General features: G+C 43.4%; 1 protein-coding gene across 4 annotated transcripts in view; it reads right to left on the bottom strand.

Moving 5' to 3' along the window:
• Positions 1-22,589, bottom strand: part of LOC137520895 (serine-rich adhesin for platelets-like) — a 116,335-nt gene that overhangs the window by 8,282 nt on the left and 85,464 nt on the right. For all 4 annotated transcript variants that reach the window (XM_068239433.1, XM_068239434.1, XM_068239432.1 and 1 more), the window contains 4 exons: positions 16,116-17,356; positions 15,966-16,027; positions 12,363-12,514; positions 4,913-9,355 (listed from right to left, as the gene is read on the bottom strand). In XM_068239433.1, the coding sequence (XP_068095534.1) occupies positions 4,913-9,355; positions 12,363-12,514; positions 15,966-16,027; positions 16,116-17,356 (5,898 nt within the window). The remainder of the gene's footprint in view (positions 1-4,912; positions 9,356-12,362; positions 12,515-15,965; positions 16,028-16,115; positions 17,357-22,589) is intronic.

Genomic DNA, 22,589 nt, shown 5'->3' with positions numbered 1-22,589 from the left:
TCGCATACATGCATTTTTTACATGTTTATGGATGACCTCAAACTGGAGTTGAGTTGATAAGCTTAGTTGCAGTAATTGGAGCATTTATTAGCACAGCTTACTGCAATCCTGATTCATTAACAACACAAGAAAATAGGTTAGCCAGTAGGGTAGGGGTCAGCATTGCTCAATATGTGCTCTGGATGAACCAGCCTTTGGGCTCAGTTACCACACGTCAAAAAGCTTTAGCAAATAAAAATTAGACATTCAATGCACTAAAGAAGCTTAGTGTATGAATCCCTAAGTAATTTATATCTAGATCATCTATTTCTGGCTAGATCATCTCAGTACATTTTTCATATGAAGCACAGGGGCATTTTCTGTTGTGGCTGGATTAAGGGCACCGCCCTTGACATGGGAGACCAGGGTTCAAATCCTGGCTAGGGTCAGTACCTATTCAGTAAGTAGTTCAAGGATAGACTCTCTAACACTGCAGGGTGTCCTCTTGAGCGCGCCCCAGTGGCTGCAGCTCTTGAGGGCTTTGAGTTCAACAGGAGAAAGTGCTATACAAATGCTCGGGTTATTATTCTGTTTTCTGTGACAGTGCTTCAGGAGCCTCTGAATATCAGTCACTATGTTATAAAAATATTGGGGCTCCCAAGTAAAGATGCTTAGTGTGGTTTGTCTTCTTAAAACAGAGGATGTGGATACACATTACATGGGCATCGGCATTATTTTTCATCTCTACTATAAAGCCCCATACACACACTCAACAGCGGTGTTTTATGCTGGATACACACGGTGTGTCCACGCACTCGATTTCCCGCTCGATTCCCGTTGATTCGTTTATTTTCAACATGTCCAATTTGAATTTCGATGGATCGTTAGGTCGATTTGGCATACTTTGCATGCGAATCGACCTGATGATCCATCGAAATCCAAATCGGACATGTTGGAAATAAACGAATCGACGGGAATCGAGCAGGAAATCGAGTGCGCGAACACACCGTGTGTATTCAGCATTAGGCTCTCACAACTTTTCTTGTGAAACACCTAAAAAAAATCTCTTGCTATTGTTCAAGCAGCTGATAAGACTGATAAGAAGTCAATCCAAATGTTGAATTGACTTCTTATCAGTCTTATCAGCTGCTTGAAAAATAGCAAGAGATTTTTTTTAGGTGTTTCACAAGAAAAGTTGTGAGAGCCTTAAGTGTGTGTATGGAGCTTAAAGCGGATCCGAGATGAAAAACTAACTATAACAAGTAACTTGTCTATATATCTTATCTAAAGTTTAGATAGTTTACACAGCAAATCTAGCTGCATGCAGCTTTAATAGAATATGATTGATTATTCCTGTGGTACAATGACAGCAGCCATGTTGTTTGTAAACATTACACAGAGGCAGGCTTATCTGTATCTTAAGCAAAAAAACCTAATCCCCCCTCCTCCCTCCTCCCCTCTGCCTCTGAAATCTCTGGCTAGTAATACCTCCCCCTCCTCCTGCCCAGACTGAGCTCCCATGAGCCCTTGCTACTGTCTGAAAGTGCCTTGGCTCTCTGAAAACCTGTGGGCGTGGCTTCTTTAGTTTATAGGGAATTAGAGTATTAAGACAGAAACAAAAAAGGATTTGGCTTGAGTAATGTCCTATAAACAATAGGAAAGAAACACAATTATGCAATGAGTAAAAGTTCATCTCGGATCCACTTTAAGGATTGATAATAAAAAAAAAAACATATAAGGGGGTGTATTTATTAAATATGAAATGTATGTGCGTAGACAGGACAAGGACACTTTAACCACTTAAGGACCGCAGGCTTACACCCCCCTAGTGACCAGGCTATTTTTTTTTTACAATTTAGTGCTCTATAGCTTTAATGGCTCACTGCAGAGCCATACAATTGAGCACACCAATGAATGCCCCCCCCCCCCTTTTCTTCCCACCAACAGAACTTTCTGGTAGGCTGCTTGTTTTTTTTTTTAAATAAATGTTACTATTTTTTTCCCCTCCTCCCTTGCTGGCGCCCCAATTGGCTGGCGGGGGGACAGCCAATCGCCGCAATCAGCTGTCATAGGCATTAGCCTATGAGAGCCGATCGCTCTTGAGCCTGCCCAGGGGACAGCCGAGTGATACGGCTGTCCAAAGTACAGCGCTGCCATAGATCGTAGTGCTGTACAATGTAAATAGATGGCGCTTTCGCCGTCTAACAGTCTCCTAGCGGCGATCGCCTCTGGGAGACTGATGACGAAGTGAAGCTCCGTCATTAAAGGGGAGATGCATGCACATTGGTGCGCGCAATCTCCTGCAAAACCCAGGACTTGAGACCAATTGACGTTAAGAGATCCTGGGGCTGCCACCCTCCCGACGCCGATCAGTGGTAGGCGGTCGGGAGAAGGTTAACAGGTGTTGCACAAACAATGTAACGTTCATTACCTGGGGCTCGATTCACAAAGCGGTGCTAACCCAGTTAGAGACTTTAGGCATGATAACCTTTGCACCACGCTGGTGAAAAGCCAGTTTAGGCGTGATAAGTTTAGGTGTGATAAGTTTAGGCGTGATAAGTTTAGGCATGCTAAGTTTAGATAAGTGTAGATAGCGTGCAAAGTCCCGCACGAAAAGCAACGCCATTAAACTCTATGCGAAGTGCACCAGACTTTGCTAGCGCAAAACTTTTGATCAGCTGTGCACTGCGGTGCTAACGCAGTTGGTGCTTAAACTTATCATGCCTAAACTTATCACACCTAAACTTATCATGCCTAAACTTATCACACCTAAACTTATCACACCTAAACTTATCATGCCTAAACTTATCACACCTAAACTTATCACACCTAAACTTATCATGCCTAAACTTATCACACCTAAACTTATCACACCTAAACTTATCATGCCTAAACTGAGTTTAGGCGTGATAAAGGGCTTTTCACCAGGGTGCTAACTGTTAGCACCGCTTTGTGAATCAGGCCCCTAGTCTGCCTACCCCACATTATACGCACAACATGTAGGTTGCTTGTGTGACACGCATTACTCAGTGTTACGTGGATTGTACAAGCAACAAACGCATTGTGAGTATAATACAATAATGCAAAGTGTGTTATGTATACTATGTAGTTTGCACACATACATTATGAATATGAATATTCACAAGGAGAGATAATGATTTAAAGTGAACCTGAACTGAGTAAAAGTATTTAAAATAAACACATGACGTAGCTGCAAATGAATATTACATACTTACCTCGCCGTCAGTTCCTCTCAGAAGCTCACCATTTTCTTCTTACAGTGATCCCTTCCAGTTCTGACAATATTTTGTCAGAACTGAAATATACCAGTTGCTGTCAATTATTTATTAGCTGCTGTCAGTTACAACTGAATGTGCAAGGTAATGTCCATGTTTCCCTATGGCTCAAGTGGGCGATATTACAGTTAACAGTGTGCTGACCAGGAAGCCGTTATGGGGTAATGGCCATTTTCAAAATGGAGGACGGAGAATTCCATTGATCACAGCGGACAAATGGGACGCAGGAGAGGAGAATGTGATTGAGGAGGAGTGTTTATGTTTATTTTGACTTTTAATTTTTAGTTCAGGTTCTTTTTAAAACAGGGACATAAAACATTAAATAAGACAGGTAAGGAGAGGTAATTCATGAAATAGATAAAGGGTCTGATGCCATAAACTGCGGTATGCATTAACAGTATTTTACCTTGCTACAGCTGACAGCGTGGCATGTTTGCCTAATTAGCATTCCTAAAGGTGGCCATAAATCAGGCGATCGACCATCCGATTCCATTATAATAATCAAATCGGATGAAAACCGGTGCCACCAAATGCGTGTCCCACCAACAATGCAACCATTTTCAGGGCCGAAATTGCTCACATTAGTTGATTGCACATGCTGCAAGATGTAGGGCCGACTTTCTCAATCGGGTCTCTGCGGTAAACGCGAGTGATATTGGGACCAGAGACCAACGCGACAACCCCCCCGCCACTATACCCCTAATGTGTAATGTTCCCCCCGGTGCCCAGTGCAAGCTATACATTACCTTTCTCGCACATGTCAGCACACAAGTGATCCCCCCCTTTTCTCCCCACCAACAGAACTCTCTGTTGGTGGGGTCTCATCCCTGCTGGGATGTTTGTTTATATTTATATAAATATTTATTTGATTTATTTTGAAATACATTTTGCTATTTTTTTAATTAATTTTTATTTTATTCCTGCCCTCCCTCCTCCTGCTAGCCAATCACTGTGATCGGCTGTCATAGGCTTTAGCCTATGACAGTGGACCACCTCCGAGCCCACACAGGGGACAGCCGTGTCACACGGCTGTCCCCAGTACAGCACTGCCGTGGATCGCAGTGCTGTACAAGTTAATTAAATGGCGATCGCCGCTGGGAGGCTCAAGTACCAAGCAGAGATGCGTGTGCGATCCTCTGCAAAACGAGCCGCAAGGACTTTACACCGATCAGCATTAGGCGGTTCCGGCGTGGCGTTGGCGGCAAGCAGTTAATGAAAGTCAATGGTCTTGCATGTATATTTTCATGTTTTTGATGCAAATGTTCACATCCATTTTCCCATCTTACATACTTCTTCCTGTTCCCTGTGCTGTCACAGCGATGAGCTAATTTCACAGTCAAAACACACACATCTTAATGAAAGCGTTTTCGCAATTTCGTATTATGTCTGTATTGCATGTCTGCAAATATACTAAAATCACATGTGAGAGAGTAGAAATGGGACCCTACTGAAGTTTAGTGAACATTGGGGCCCAGGAGAGATAATTCATGAGATAAGCAGATAAGGGGAGATATATTGTGAGTGAAGAAAGAGGCAGAGGGATAAGTTATTAGTTTCTCATTAATTATGTATAGCTACAGATAAAAAATAAATAAGAGATATACATTTTTTTTTAATCAACACCAATGTTTACAAACCTGGATCTGCGACAGCCCATACATTGGCTTCAGTAGTTGCACTGGCGGTAGACTTTGTACTGGATACAGATGATGTGTTGATTCTAGTTGTTGTACCAACTCCTACTCCAGTAACTGCTGGATTTGTATTGGCTCCTATTCCAGTGACCGCTGGATTTGTATTGGCTCCTATTCCAGTGACTGCAGGATTTGTATTGGCTCCTATTCCAGTGACCGCTGGATTTGTATTGGCTCCTATTCCTGTGACTGCTGGATTTGTATTGGCTCCTATTCCTGTGACCGCTGGATTTGTATTGGCTCCTATTCCAGTGACCGCTGGATTTGTATTGGCTCCTATTCCAGTGACTGCTGGATTTGTATTGGCTCCTATTCCTGTGACTGCTGGATTTGTATTGGCTCCTATTCCTGTGACTGCTGGATTTGTATTGGCTCCTATTCCAGTGACTGCTGGATTTGTATTGGCTCCTATTCCAGTGACCGCTGGATTTGTATTGGCTCCTATTCCTGTGACCGCTGGATTTGTATTGGCTCCTATTCCAGTGACCGCTGGATTTGTATTGGCTCCTATTCCAGTGACCGCTGGATTTGTATTGGCTCCTATTCCTGTGACTGCTGGATTTGTATTTGCTCCTATTTCAGTGACCGCTGGATTTGTATTGGCTCCTATTCCTGTGACCGCTGGATTTGTATTGGCTCCTATTCCAGTGACCGCTGGATTTGTATTGGCTCCTATTCCAGTGACCGCTGGATTTGTATTGGCTCCTATTCCTGTGACTGCTGGATTTGTATTGGCTCCTATTCCAGTGACCGCTGGATTTGTATTGGCTCCTATTCCAGTAACTGCTGGATTTGTATTGGCTCCTATTCCTGTGACCGCTGGATTTGTATTGGCTCCTATTCCAGTGATCGCTGGATTTGTATTGGCTCCTATTCCTGTGACTGCTGGATTTGTATTGGCTCCTATTCCTGTGACTGCTGGATTTGTATTGGCTCCTATTCCAGTGACCGCTGGATTTGTATTGGCTCCTATTCCTGTGACTGCTGGATTTGTATTGGCTCCTATTCCAGTGACTGCTGGATTTGTATTGGCTCCTATTCCAGTGACCGCTGGATTTGTATTGGCTCCTATTCCAGTGACCGCTGGATTTGTATTGGCTCCTATTCCAGTGACCGCTGGATTTGTATTGGCTCCTATTCCTGTGACTGCTGGATTTGTATTGGCTCCTATTCCAGTGACCGCTGGATTTGTATTGGCCCCTATTCCAGTAACTGCTGGATTTGTATTGGCTCCTATTCCTGTGAACGCTGGATTTGTATTGGCTCCTATTCCAGTGATCGCTGGATTTGTATTGGCTCCTATTCCTGTGACTGCAGGATTTGTATTGGCTCCTATTCCTGTGACTGCTGGATTTGTGTTGGCTCCTATTCCTGTGACTGCTGGATTTGTATTGGCTCCTATTCCTGTGACCGCTGGATTTGTATTGGCTCCTATTCCAGTGACCGCTGGATTTGTATTGGCTCCTATTCCTGTGACTGCTGGATTTGTATTGGCTCCTATTCCAGTGACTGCTGGATTTGTATTGGCTCCTATTCCAGTGACCGCTGGATTTGTATTGGCTCCTATTCCAGTGATCGCTGGATTAGTATTGGCTCCTATTCCTGTGACTGCTGGATTTGTATTGGCTCCTATTCCTGTGACTGCTGGATTTGTATTGGCTCCTATTCCAGTGACCGCTGGATTTGTATTGGCTCCTATTCCAGTGACCGCTGGATTTGTATTTGCTCCTATTCCTGTGACCGCTGGATTTGTATTGGCTCCTATTCCTGTGACTGCAGGATTTGTATTGGCTCCTATTCCTGTGACTGCTGGATTTGTATTGGCTCCTATTCCAGTGACTGCTGGATTTGTATTGGCTCCTATTCCAGTGACCACTGGATTTGTATTGGCTCCTATTCCAGTGACCGCTGGATTTGTATTTGCTCCTATTCCAGTGACCGCTGGATTTGTATTGGCTCCTATTCCTGTGACTGCTGGATTTGTATTGGCTCCTATTCCAGTGACCGCTGGATTTGTATTGGCTCCTATTCCAGTGACGGCTGGATTTGTATTGGCTCCTATTCCTGTGACTGCTGGATTTGTATTGGCTCCTATTCCAGTGACTGCTGGATCTGTATTGGCTCCTATTCCTGTGACTGCTGGAATTGTATTGGCTGTAGAAGTTGAACTGGCTCCAGCTATTGGACTGACCAGAGGAAGAGTTATGGCTCCAGGAGATGAACTGGATTCAATTGTTGTACTAACTGCAGGTATTATACTGACTTCAGGTGATGTGCTAGCTTTAGGGGTTGTACTGGCTCCAGAAGTTGAACTGGATCTAAGTGTTGCACTAGCTGCAGGTGTTGAACTGGGCCCCAAAACTGTACTGGCTTCTGATGTTATTCTGACTCCAGGGGAGGAACTGGCTCCAGGTGATGTACTAGCTTCTGGTGATGCACTGGCTCCAGAAGTTGAACTGGACTCAAGCATTGTACTGGCTTTAGGTGAAGAACTGGCTCCAGGTGGTGTACTAGCTTCAGACGAAGAACTGGCTCCAGGTGATGTACTAGCTTTTGGAGTTGTACTGGATCCAGGAGTTGAACTGGACCCTAGTGTTGTACTGGCTGCAGATGACAAACTGACTCCAGGCAATGTACTAGCTTCTGGGGTTGAACTGGATCCAGGAGTTGAACTGGACCCAAGTGTTGTACTGGCTTCAGATGATGAACCGGCTCCAGGCAATGTACTAGCTTCTGGGGTTGTACTGGATCCAGGAGTTGAACTGGACCCAAGTGTTGTACTGGCTTCAGATGACAAACTGGCTCCAGTTGATGTACTAGCTTCTGGGGTTGAATTAGCTTCTGGGGTTGTACTGGCTCCAGAAGTTGAACTTAATCCAATTGTTGTACTGGATCCAGGTGATATGCTAGCTTCTGGGGATGTACTAGCTTCTGAGGTTGTGATGGCTCCAGCGGTTGAACTGGACTCAAGTGTTGTGCTGGCTTCAGATGATGAAGTGGCTGCAGGTGTTGTACTGGCTTCTGATAATGAACTGGCTGCAGGTGTTGTACTGGCTTCAGACGATGAACTGGCTGCAGGTGTTGTATTGGCTTCAGATGATGAACTGGCTACAGGTGTTGTACTGGCTTCAGATGATGAACTGGCTGCAGGTGTTGTACTGGCTTCAGATGATGTACTGGCTGCAGGTGTTGTACTGGCTTCAGATGATGAACTGGCTGCAGTTGTTGTACTGGCTTCAGATGATGAACTGGCTACAGGTGTTGTACTGGCTTCAGATGATGAACCAGCTGCAAGTGTTGTACTGGCTTCAGATGATGAACTGGCTGCCGGTGTTGTACTGGATTCAGATGATGAACTGGCTGCAGGTGTTGTACTGGCTTCAGAGGATAAACTGGCTGTACGTGTTGTACTGGCTTCAGATGATGAACTGGCTGCAGATGTTGTACTGGCTTCAGATGATGAACTGGCTGCAGGTGTTGTACTGGCTTCAGATAATGAACTGGCTGCAGGTGTTGTACTGGCTTCAGATGATGTACTGGCTGCAGGTGTTGTACTGGCTTCAGATGATGAACTGGCTGCAGGTGTTGTACTGGCTTCAGATGATGTACTTGCTGCAGGTGCTGTACTAGCTTCTGGGGTTGTACTGGATCCAGGAGTTGAACTGGACCCAAGTGTTGTACTGGCTTCAGATGATGAACCGGCTGCAGGTGTTGTACTGGCTTCAGATGATGAACTGGCTGCCGGTGTTGTACTGGCTTCAGATGATGAACTGGCTGCAGGTATTGTACTGGCTTCAGAGGATGAACTGGCTGTACGTGTTGTACTGGCTTCAGATGAGGAACTGGCTGCAGATGTTGTACTGGCTTCAGATGATGAACTGGCTGCAGGTGTTGTACTGACTTTAGATGATGAACTGGCTGCAGGTGTTGTACTGGCTTCAGATGATGAACTGGCTGCAGGTGTTGTACTGGCTTCTGATGATGAACTGGCTACAGGTGTTGTACTGGCTTCTGGGGTTGAACTGGATCCAGGATTTGAACTGGATTTAGTTGTTGTACTGGATTCAGGTGATGTACTGACTAGGGGTGAGGTACTGGCCTCAAGAGTTGTACTTAATGTTGGCGTTGTAAGCGAGGCTGTTATTGATGTGCTTGATCCAGGTGTTGTATTAGATACAGGTATTGTACTGACTTCTGTTGCTGAGCTGGTCTCTGGTGTGGTTACGGATTCAGATGATGTAGAGGCCTCAGGTGTTGTGCTGCCACTAGCGGTAGTACTGGATTCAGCTGATGTGCTGAGTGATGTTGTTGAAGTAGCTGTGGGAGATGTACTGGTAAACGTCTGGGTCGGTGATGCAGTGCTGCTGGTAAAATTCAGTACCTGACCTGGAATTTTAAAAACATTGCATTAGTGTACATTTACTTTTCTTTTCTTTTCCAAAAAATTTTTATTGAATTGCAAAATAGCAGTGAGAACATACAATTTAAGGGAGAACATACAATTTAAGTGAGAACATACTTTTAACACATTTAAGTGTATTGTCAAACATCAAAGCCAATTGTGACTTTATTAGGCTTTTTGACGTTTTTTCTTTTATTTTATAGATTTGTTTTTGTGGATAGCAATAGAATAATGAATCACTTAAAGTGGAAGGAAACTCAAAACTGCATTGTTGCCCTAAAATCTTAAAGTGGACCCAAATTAAAAATACAAGATTTCAGAAATAAAATCTATTTTCTAAATTATAATAATAAATAGCAACCTTTTTTCAGCTGCATGATGACAAATATAAAATATTTTACATTTATTGAAGGAACCCCTCCCTTCTTTTCATATTGCCGGGACAGAATCCGTCAGACTGGTGGAGGAGATCAAAAACAAAAACAAAACACAGGCTGCTACTGATGATGTCACAGGGGAGGTGATCTCAGCTTGTGTGAGATTTCACATAGACGATGCCCCTGTGAGGGAGGGTAGCTGATGCTAAACACACCCATGATCTAAAACCTCCTACTAAGCTCAGAAGTAATGGCTGCCACCTGTATAACACTAGTTATGAAAAGAGAAGGGTGAAAAGCATGCACTGAAATGCTCATAGTCTAGAAGGAGTGTTTATTTATATTTGTATGTGTCAGAGTGGTGCAACTAAATGTCTATGGGCCTGTTTCCACTAAGGGCCTGTTTCCACTACACGCAGATTGGATGCATAACGGATGCAGAAAAACTGACTTCAATGAATGCCTATGGGCGTGTTTCCACTAAGTGCGATTTTTCTGATACAGATTTTCCCATAGGCATTCATTGGTGTCAGTTTTTCTGCGCCCATTCTGCATCCAATCTACGTGTAGTGGAAACAGGCCCTTAAAGAGACACTGAAGCGAAAAAAAAAATATGATATAATGAATTGTTTGTGTACTATGAATAATTACTAGAAGTTTAACAGCAAAGAAAATATTCTCATATTTTTATTTTCAGGTATATAGTGTTTTTTCTAACATTGCATCATTCTATAATATGTGCAGATTACACAACACTCAGCATTCAAAATGAGTCTTTCAGAGCAGTCTGTGAAGTAATGACCTCTCCTCTAGCAGAGAAAAAGTAAACAGTTCACTTACAGTTGAGATAATAAAAGTCAGATAACAGCCCTCTCCACGACTAAGACTTAGTCGGAGAGCTTAATGGCTTGTTTGCATAGAGATAACAACTGGAGTTTCTCAACTCTTCCTGTACTGGAAACAATTAGACTGATGTATCTGATCTTAATGTTTTATTTCTTAGCTGTACTACACATACAAATAATATCATAATTTTTTTCCGCTTCAATGTCTCTTTAAGGGCACATTTCCACTGCTAAATGATGCAAATGCGGCTAGCTAGCATCACTTTCGCCGCCGGCCGCATCACTTCCGCATCTCCCGATGCGGAAGTCCATGGAGGAGATGGGACGCGACTGCGGGCGTGCTGCAGATTCACGGATCGCACCGCTCCGCACAACATGCACGCAGTGGAAACTGTTCCACTGGCGTGCATGTGTTTCAGGACACCTGCGGTGCGATCGCATCGCACCGCTCCTAGTGGAAACGGGCCCTTTCGCGAATTTCCTGATGCAGATTTTCTCATAGGCCTTCATTGGAGTCAGTTTTTCTGCATCCATTCTGCATCCAATCTGCGTGTAGTGGAAACAGGACCTTAGGTACACTGAAGCTAACTGAAAACATTACTGGTTGTGAGACAAATTATTAAATTGTCTTGTAATTAAGTATTGCTGAGCAAATAAATCAGAGAAAGTTCCCTGCATCCCCCTGGTTACAGCAGACTCTTGTCTGCATTGTTTACTCAGCTCGGTACAGATCAACAAAATCTGATAAAATAGGAAAGTCAATGTTATCAATTAGCTTCAAAGTGAAATGGCAGATTGAATTATTATCATTTACAGTAACTTGGAAACCAGTCATAACCTTTTTCCTAATACTTGTATGCTGTGTTTAATCTTTTAGATCAGAGATGAAATTTAGGTTTCATACCACTTTTATTTTCATATCTGAATAACCATAGGCTACCCTTAAATCTAGCTTCTTAAAGGACCACTATTTCAAAAATAGTTTTAAAATAACGGCCTGTATTCAGGTGCAAATGATTACTGTATTGTATGTGTACCTATCTTTTAAAGGAAACCTGAAATGAGAAGAATATGGAGGCTGCCATATTTATTTTCTTTTAAACAATACCAGTTGTCTGGCAGCCCTTCTGATCTATTTGGCTGCAGTCATGTCTAAAAAACACCAGAAACAAGCATGCAGCTTAATCTTGTCAGATGTGACAATAATGTCAGAAACCGAACACTAAGCATCCAGCGCAGGAGATTTGGGCACAGACGGCGCCACCATAGGCCGTAATAGGAATTACGGCTATAGCAGCTCACAGAATGTAACTTCAGCGCCGTCAGATGACGGCGCTGAAGTTACATTTAAAATACTGTAATTCGGCTTCCAGCCCAAAACTCTTTCTCAAGACCACATGCCTGTCTGTAAGTTCGCTGATGCTTAAAAGTGTTTGGTATCTGTTATTAAATAAAGATTTGTATTACTGATGTGATGCTCCAGGCTGCCTCTCTCCTGTGTACATTTTAAGAAATCATGTATATTGTAAAAATCCCATTATATTTCCACACATATTTCATGTCAAGCTAAAAAAAAATTGGATGCAAAAATGACATTGGCAAAAAAACTGAGCTCATCCTTCGCCCTAATCTAGCTGCCATCTTGGTAATCAAATGATAGAATTTGTACTGAGTTATATTATGCACTTAGCAGACACTTCCTCTTTTAATCTGAAAATCTTTTCCTCAACACAGTACTAAATGAAAACATTGTAATACCATTTCTTTACCTTCAACATTCAGACTCCGAGGATCCAAAATTAAGCCTGCATATGAGTTACTGGTACTTCCATTATAAAAGGTTAGAAGCACTCTCTTGGGGTCAGGGAGTGTTGTATTTCCTTTATATTGTAGCAGTGAAGCCACATTAACTGATCCATTGCTAAAAAGACAAGAGAGAGTGAGGTCAGCTCAGCTGCAATTATTTACTTTTGGGTGACAACAGCAGGCTAAATAACCCATACCTCCCAACTTTCTGAGATGAGAAAGAGGGACACTTAGGTCATGCCCCTGCCACACCCCTGATCACGCGCCCGTCACACCGCTAGTCACACATACCATAAAGATTCCATAAGAAAAATAAGTTGTTTTATAATTCAAACCACACTGGTCCTTTCTATCCTGATTCATTTTCCTTCATAGTAACATTTTAAAATTAGTAATATATCAATTTAAAGGATGGGAATAAAGTTTAGAGTCAATCAAACACATGTTTTAGTAGAGAAATACATAGATTTAAATAGAAAGAGGGACAAAGTCCTGAAAGAGGGACAGGGCTCCCAAAGAGAGACTGTCCCTCCAAAAGAGGGACAGTTGGGAGCTATGAATAACCCACTAGATCTTTCTATTATAATTATTACTGTTGTAGATTTATATAGCACCAACATGGTCTTTGGAGCTGTACAGATAAATATTTTACAGATGCGTTAAAGAGGAATTGAAGGAAAAAAGAGCTTTGAACTTATTGCACCCAGAGCAGTATAAATATAAAATGCAACATTATTACCTAGCTAAACCTCAATCGCTGTTAAAGAGACTCTGAAGCGAGAATAAATCTTGCTTCAGAGCTCATACTTAGCAGGGGCATGTGTGCCCCTGCTAAACCGCCGCTATCGCGCCGCTAAACGGGGGTCCCTTCACCCCCAAACCCACCCCTCCAAGACTTGGTCGTAGTCTTGGTCGTAAATCATCCCTTCCTGGAGGCAGGGCTAACGGCTGCAGCCCTGCCTCCAGTAGCGTCTATCAGACGCGCATCGCCGCCTCTCCCCCGCCCCTCTCAGTGAAGAAAGACTGAGAGGGGCGGGGGAGAGGCGGAGATACGCGTCTGACAGACGCGCGTGGGGCAGGGCTGAGGCGGTTAGCCCTGCCCCAATGCAGAAGCGCTCCCCCGCTTTACGGAGGGGATTTGGGGGTGAAGGGACCCCCGTTAAGCCGCGGGATAGCGGCGGTTTAGCAGGGGCACACATGCCCCTGCTATCTATGAGGTCTGAAGCGAGATTTATTCTCGCTTCAGACTCTCTTTAAACATTTTTGAAAAGTGGATTGCATCAAATTCAGCAAAATGCTATTTTGTTTGCGATTCTGAGAGCCTGTCTGGTAGTTGTCCCAGCAAGCAACACGACCCTGCCATATCCTTTGCCTTGGCAGAATGGTATGGAGAGGGGAGAGGCTTCAGCTTGCAAGTACCTAAATAAATGTTTATACATTTCAGGATTTCATATTAAAATGTAATGTTAATTATTGTGCAAGGCATGATCATTTTTAGTTTGGGTTCGCTTTAAATAGGGGAGAAGGCAAGAATTATATTCACCTGGCCAGTAAGACAGCTATTCATCCTCAAAGACATTTTAATCTTCTCAGTCACTAGTACATAGTTACATAGTTACATAGTTATTTGGGTTGAAAAAAGACATACGTCCATCGAGTTGAACCAGAGAATAAAGTACAGCACTAGCCTTCACCGTCACATATCCCTGTTGATCCAGAGGAAGGCAAAAAAAAAAAAACTTACAAGGCAAGGTCCAATTAGCCCAAAAAGGAAAAAGAAAACCTTCCTGACTCCAGATGGCAATCAGATAAGATCCCTGGATCAACACCACCGGGAATGGCCTAGTAATTATAGCTATGGATGCCTTTCAATGCAAGGAAAGCATCCAAGCCCCCTTAAACGCAGATATAGAATTTGCCATAACTACCTGTAACAATACATTCCATTAATAGTATATTATCCCGGTCCACTGAACGTAGTGCCTGCCTGAGTTGATTGAACTTTGCTTTTCTAAAATTCATAGTTTTAGTTGTTCCGCTGCTCTGCGACCTCTCAATCACCAGATCAAATGTTATTGTTGTGATCGCTATTACCCAAATGTTCTTGAACCTGCACATTTGATACATTATCTGGTCTGTTTTAAATGAACAAATCCAGTAGCGCATTCCCCCTAGTTAGTTCAGTTACCATTTGAGTCAAATAACTGTATTGTAGTCTTGCCAGAAATTTGCCCCTTTTACCAAAATGAGTAGCTTCAATATCCCACTCTGACATCTGAGGAAAATATCTTCCCCCTCTCACCCACCAGTCATTACAGGGTGCACTGAAGTTGCAAACCATAGACCATGCGTTATCCTCCTGAGGTACTTTTGCCTTATGAGGTATTTCTGATGGTTCATGGAGTACCTGTGCATGCAACAAGTGTACAGTATATGTTGCAAGAAAAGCTTGGGCCATTTCAGATACATCATGGTGCTGAGTTTGCACACTGCTAATTTCATTGGTGGAGCACAAAACAGTGCAGGCAAGTTCAATACAATTGAATGGACCCCTCCATCTTCATTGCCTCAAATCTGCCTGGAGTTGCCGCAGCACACGTGGTATTACTAAACTAAAAAGAAGCCTGGGCTGTGGAAGGGAAGGCGTGGCCCAGAGTATTGTGCACTGCTTTTCTTTTAGTGTGAACAGCTTTTAACTCTAATCATAGTGTACTTGTTTAACAATGAATTACATAAAAAGCTGTATCACTAATAATGCAGAGAAACACTGGCTTATATAAATTACCTAACAATTACCAGAATTATTATTATCACCAGTATGAAGAGTACTGGGGTTGAGATTGGGATACTATTTAACCAGTTGAGGACCACAAGCTTACACCCCCCCCCCCCCCACTGACCAGACGATTTTTGTTACAATTCAGCCCTCTGCAGCTTGAACAGTTTGCTGCAGGGCCATTCGACGTAGCACACAAATGAATCTGCCCTCCTTTTGTTGCCACCAACAGAGCTTTCTGTTGGTGGCATCTGCTTGCTGCTGCAACCTTTCTTTCTTTTTTTAAATTAATATTATTGTTAATTTATTTTATTAAATTGTTTATTTTACATACAATTTTCCCTCCCACCATCCTCCCCCCCCCCCCCCGACAACCAATCAGGCAGATCGCCTCTCATAGGCATCAGCTTATGAGATGGATCATTTTCCCTGCCACTCGAGGGGACAGCTCAGTGACAGAGCTGTCTCCCGTACAGCGCTGCAGTAGATCGCATCACTGTACATGTAAATAAACTGCTTTTTTTCCCTCTAAAGCCGGGTAGCAATCTGATCATTGAGCTCTGCCGCATCACTCGGCAGGGAACGATTGCGCAAGCGTTTGTGCATTCCCTGCTAATCTCCGCCCCCAGGACGTGGCGTTAAGTGGTCCTGGGTGAGCCACTCTGCGGCTGCCGATTTTGCCCATGCACTGCAGACTTTTTTTTTTTGCCCATGCACTGCACACTTTGAAAGAGGTGGATGTGTAGATGCCTTAATGTGTATGTTCTATGAACAGCAATAAATCACTTACCTAAACGTTATATTAATTACATTCTCGAGGTTAGAATATTCAGTTTTCAAGATCCTCATGGTCTGTGGGGAAAAACATGAGAAAGACATTTGTAAAAATGTACAAATGCAAGTAAAAATGTTATCTTTAATGCAATTCAGAGTTACTCACATTATTTATAACTGTTGAGGACAGGTTTAAATAATCACTGGATGTTCGGATTTCATAGGTTTTCCTGTAGTCCAAGTTTACTATTTTAAAAAACATATGCATTATGGGAGGCTCTGTGTTGGTGGAAGGATTGGTGGTGGTGGAGAGCCGAGTGCTGGACAGTGCAGTCATGCTGGTTGAGCGCTGCACATTGCTTGTTGTTATGTTGCTTGCTAGAGGCTCAGTACTTGTAGCCGGCAGTACAGTTAGTGGAGCTTCACTGCTCATTGAGAAGGCTGGTGTTGTGCCAAGTCCAGGTGTTGTATTGGCTACTGGAGATGTACTGCTGCCAAGTAATGTACTAGTTCTTGGGGCAGTGCTGGCTGTAGAAATTGTATTGGTCTTTAAAGTTGTACTGGCTACAGATGATGTTTTGATTCTAGTTGTTGTACCAACTCCTATTGAAGTGGATCCTGGCTTTGTAATAGGCTGTAGTGTGGTTCTCGCTGTTGTTCTGATTGTTTTTGTACTGGCATTAGGTGATGAATTGGGCCTTGAAGTTGTACTGGATACAGAAGATGTTCTAGTTGTTGTACCGACTCCTATTGCAGTGGCTTCTGGTTGTGTAATAGACTGTAGTGTTGTTCTGTCTGCTGTCTCTGCACTGGCAACAGGTGATGAACTGACTCCAGGAGATGTACTAGCTTCTGGTAAGGTATTGGCTTCAGGAGTTAAATTGGATCCAAACACTGTACTGGCTACTGGTGCTATACTGATTGTAATACTGGATGTTAATGATGTTTCAGCTCCTATAGTAGTACTGGAAACTGATGCAGATGATGTCATGGTTCTTGGTAATGTACTGGCTTCTGACAATGTGCTGGATGCTGCTGACATACTGGTTCCAACTGCTGTACTGGCTCCTAATGTAGTGCTGGTTTCTGGTGTTGTACTGACTATGGGTGAGGTACTGGCTTCAAGAGTTGTACTTGATATTGTTGTTATAAGGGGAGCTGTTATTGATGTACTTGACTCAGGTGTTGTATTAGATCCAGGTGCTGTACTGACTTCTGTTGCTGAGCTGGTCTCTGGTGTGGTTCCAGATTCAGATGATGTAGTGGCCTCAAGAGTTGTACTGCCACTAGAGGTAGTACTGAATTCTGCTGATGTGCTGAGTGATGGTGTTAAAGTAGCTGTGAGAGTTGTACTGGTAGAGGTCGAGGTCGGTGATTCAGTAGTTGTATTGAATTTCAGCATTTCCCCTAAAGTATTAGAAAACTATATTAGTATTGCTTTTAATTTCAATAAATAAAATACTAAATTAAATAGTATACATTTTATTTAAACTTTATACAATTCTTCGAAGCATGTAGGATATAGAAAAACATACTCTGAATGGATTTCTTTCCATTGTGTATTAGTCTATCAATATCAACAAATTATTGGTGCAGATAATTAAAAACAGCATGCCACAGGCATATTGCCATATAGCCACTGGCCCTTATCCAATTCACTTTATCTCCAAAGTTTTCTCCAAGGAGGTAATTTTTTATCTTCTTTTTAACCACTTTCCCCACTGCTACAGTATATGTACATCGGCCGTGGCACCCTCCAAGCCACAGCCACGTAGATATACTGACCTGGTTGCAGCCCTGCTGTGCACGGTCGGGTGCGCTTCAGAGCGCACCCTCCGGCACTGTCAGCTGCATTACTAATTGGTGGAACATGTTCCCTTTTGGCCAATTAGTCCACCCCCCTCCCATGAACGATCGCTGCAGTAGTGAACTGCAGCGATCCTTCATCTGTCCCCCTCGGCGCACAAATAGTTAAAAAATTGCACAAGCAAGCAGCCTCACTCACCTTACCTCGGTCCTGCGACTATCCTGAAGCCTGATCCTCGATCACCGCTCTTCAGTCAGCCGCATATTGCCGGAAATCCGGGTCCCGGCTTGATGACGTCATCAAGCCGGGACCCGGGTTACCGGCAATATGCGGCTGACTGCAGAGCGGTGATCGGAGGATCGGGCTTCAGGATCGTCGCAGGACCGAGGTAGGTGAGTGTGGCTGCTTGCTTGTGCATTTTTTAAACTATTTCTGCACGGAGGGGGCTGCCTGGTTGGGGGGGGGGGGGGGATATGCAAAGGGGGTATACAGAGTTACTGGGGGACATCTTAGTAACAAAGGGGAGGGGTGTTTACAAATTTTGCACATCTGGGCACCTGGGGGGCCCATAACTTAATACTGGTGCACATTTGGCTATAATGGGGGGCAGCACTAATCGTGGGGGTACATCTGGCTATAATGGGGTAATCCTGATCCCGGGGACACATCTGGCTATAAAGAGGGGCACTATTCCTGGGGGTGCATCTGTCAATCTATTCTGGGGGGGTGGCAAACACAGGGGACACATCTGGCTATGCTGGGGGGGCTGATATTGGGGACACATCTGGCTATACTGGGGAGTGATACTGGGGACACATCTGCATATCTATACTGGGGCGACTTAAACTGGTGGCACAGTTTTTATGTCAATTGCACTTTTTATTTTTAAACAGAATTTGGTCAAAATTGAGAAATAATGAATTTTTTTTTATTTCCCCCTCCTTTTTCCCATTAAAATGCATAGAGAGGAACATTTTATTTGGGACCAAATACCCCCCAATGAAAGCTTAGTTTGTCTTGAAAAAAACGATATATAGATAATTTAAGTGGCACGAGTACAGGTGAAGTTATTGGTGATTAAACAGGGACACCGCTAAAGCATAAGAACTGCTCTGGTCAATAAGGGGAAAACAAGGTCTGGATGTGAAGTGGTTAAAATAACTTTTCAGCATTTTGCAATTGAAAAAGTACCAAAAAGTGGGTGAAAACTTCCTGTTAATTTTATTCTGAGTATTTTCTTGCTTGCTGGTGGCTTAACCCTCCTGGCGGTATGAAAAAATCCGCCAGGAGGCAGCGCAGCAGTTTTTTTTTTATATATATCATGTAGCGAGCCCCAGGCTTGCTACATGATAGCCGCTGCTCAGCGGCATCCCCCCGCCCGCTTCGATCGCCTTCGGCGATCTCCGATCAGGAAATTCCGTTCAAAGAACGGTATTTCCTGGAGGGCTTCCCCCGTCACCATGGCGACGGGGCGGGATGACGTCACCGACGTCGGGACGTCATTGGGAGTCCCGAACCACCCCTCAGCGCTGCCTGGCACTGATTGGCCAGGCAGCGCACGGGGTCTGGGGGGGGCGCACGGGGCAACGGATAGCGGCGATCGAGCGCGGGGCGGCGGTGATCGGTGTGCTGACGCAGCTAGCAATGTGCTAGCTGCGTTCAGCAAAAAAAAAATTAAACAAATCGGCCCAGCAGGGCCGGAGAAAACCTCCTGCGCGGCTTACCCCAAACTATGTTCGGGGTTACCGCCAAGGAGGTTAAAGGGCATTTTATTGATAAGATGTGAAATATCACCTAGGAGAAAACTTAGGAGAAATAGTGAATTGAATAAGGGTCTCTGGCCCATATGCAATTCACTTTTTCTCCTGAGTTTTTTCCTAGGTAATATTTTTAAACTTATCAATAAAATGCCTTTTAAACCACCAGCAAGCAAGAAAATAATTTTGATGGTACTTTTTCACCTACTTTTTGGTACTTTTGTAGTCGAAAAGTGCTGCAAAGTTAATTAAAATTGCAGATGAAAAATTTTCTCCTAGGAGAAAACTCAGGTGAAAAAGTGAATTGCATATGGCCCTCTTTGTCTTATCAATGGGGACAATAGGAATTACACCTTATTAGATCTATCACTTTCTTAGAATTGGGGGTTACAGAGTATTTCATTTGCGGTGAAGTTTCCCCATTTAGTTAAACTAATAAAAATCTCTGTGCCTTGATTTGGCAGCAAGCACAGTGCTCACTTCTAGAATTATACTTAATATTGGATCTGTTTTAGACAACTTGAGAATATGGATTATTATTATTTTAGTATTTATATAGCACCGACATCTTCCACGGCGCTGTACAGAGTATATTTATATATAGTCTTGTCACTAACTGTCCCTCAAAGGAGCTCACAATCTATTCCCTACCATAGTCATATGTCTATGTATGTATTGTGTATTGCATGCATATTTTAGTCTAGGGACAAATTAGGGGGAAGCCAATTAACTTATCTGTATGTTTTTTGGGATGTGGGAGGAAACCGGAGTACCCGGAGGAAACCCACGCAGACACGGGGAGAGCATACAAACTCCTTGCAGATGTTGACCTGGCTGGAATACGAACCAGGGACCCAGGGATGCAAGGCAAGAGAACTAACCACTACGCCACCATGCTGCCCACTTTTCACTACTCAACGATATATCTTTTATGAATTTGGATCATCTATGGGCAACATGAAATGGTTGTGATGTATAGATAATTTGCATATTCAGCAGTGGTGCATTGTGGGTAACCACAGTTAAACATTTAAAGTAGGCTCGAACTCTTGCACAGAACAGAAGGGAAACAGAGAAATGCACCCTGTATCTACAGTATTTAGAGAGTTTAGCCTGTCTAATTCCCCCTCATCTGAGTCTAATCACAAGTTGTAATTTGATGTCACCCTGTGTCACCTTGACTGCCACGGCAAATAAGCAGATAAGCTCATTTGAAAGCACAGGAAGTTGACAGTATGTCCATGAAAGCAGGAAGTAGAAACAGTGCAGATTTATTGTAGGAATTGTATCAGCTGCAACAAAGAAATGTTTTTATCAAAAAGATAAGGGAGAACAGAAATGACTAGCACTCGTTGCACACTGGCTCGGCAGTTGGAATTTGAGCAGACTGTGCTCTCCACCTATTAGAAACTCACGTTTTTGATGCTCAAGAAGAAAGCAGGTCCGGCACCAGTCTCAATGCTTCAAAAAGTAATTTAATCCAACAGGTACAGTAAGGTCATTAGGGGTACAGAAAAAGCGGCCTGACAGCCGTTTCGCAGGTCTCCCTGCTTCGTCAGAGGCCAATATTTTCTGTACCCCTAATGACCTTACTGTACCTGTTGGATTAAATTACTTTTTGAAGCATTGGACCTGCTTTCTTCTTGAGCACCAAAAAAGAAATGTTTTTGGTTTAGAGGTTATTATGATATTTTGTATCTTTTAGAGCAGAGAGGAAGTTCTGAGATCACGTCCGCTTAGAAATCTGAATGATCGCAAATGCCTTCTGTTTTAAGAAGGCAAAGTGTACTAAGAATTGCTTTTTGAGTAGGAGGGATTTTTGGTCTTTTTGGCCGCCTAAACTTCCCTAGTGGTTTTGGGTCAACCCCAAGCTACTTGGGTATTCTGCATTTTGGGTTGAAGCCCCCATCCCATAGAGTCATATCAATCCCTGCCATGGACTGAGGACCTACAGTCCGAAACAGGGTGTCTGCATGTTGGGTTGATGTGACTCTGTAAAATTGAATGCTATAGGCTTGCTATACACCAGTGGTTGTGGATGTAAGCCTGTCTTCAGGGGCATAAAGAGATAATTTACATATCCAGCAGTGGTGCATTGTGGGTAACCACAGTTACACACTTAAGAGGAACTGTGCGTAATTTGTACAATAATCCTATTTAATAATGTCCCTGTGTCCCTGCATCATCCGGTCTCTTTGTCCGTTTGTTGCGCTAATGCGCATGTGCAGGACAAGAGGACGGGGCCAGGGAGACGGGCAGATGGGTACGCACACGTAGGGTGGACGGGTGCACGCGGCGGATGGGTGCGCGCATGTGCACTAACTGGTGGCGGCATGAAAAGACTTAGAGCCCATTTTTAAACGGGCTTAGGTCAACTAGTTATTTATAAATGATTTAGTTGGTGTTTGCCCGTTGTAAAATATTTCCTCTCCCTGATTTACATTCTGAAATTGATCACATGGTGACATCTTTACTGCTGGCAAGTGATGTCTGTGGAAAGAGATGATAATACATTTTGGCAGTTGGAAACAGCTGTTATTTCCCACAATGCAACACGGCTCCCACAGTGTGTGTGTGTGTGTGTGTGCGTGTGTGCGTGCGTGTGTGAGTGTGTGTGGGGGGTAGTTGTTTCACCACAGTATCAGCCATACAGCGCCCCCTGTTGATCCGTTTGAGAAAAGGAAAAGATTTCTCATGGGAAAGGGGGTATCAGCTACTGATTGGAATGAAGTTCAATCCTTGGTTTGGGTTCCTCTTTAATCTGAAGTATTGGAAATTCTTTGTTTTAAGAAGGCAAACTACACTAAGCATTGGTTTTTTTTAGTAGGAGGGCTTTTCAGTCTTTTATGGTCCTCTTTACTTTCCTGATGGTTTTGGGTTACCCCAAGCTTAATGAAGAAGTGAAAAAGGAGACAAAAGATGAAGCCTTGCCTAATGCCTGTGTGGTCTTTATCCAGCAGTGATCCCAATAATCAAGTGATGGAATTTGGATAAAGTTATATTACATAATTAGCAGCCCCTCCCTTTATTCAGCACATCTCCCCACAATACAGAACTAAATAAATAAATACATTGT

This window comes from Hyperolius riggenbachi, chromosome 6, assembly GCF_040937935.1.
Source record: "Hyperolius riggenbachi isolate aHypRig1 chromosome 6, aHypRig1.pri, whole genome shotgun sequence".
Lineage (NCBI taxonomy): Eukaryota > Metazoa > Chordata > Amphibia > Anura > Hyperoliidae > Hyperolius > Hyperolius riggenbachi.
Note: the sequence above shows the minus strand (reverse complement) of the source record. Positions and strands in the feature narration are given on the sequence as shown.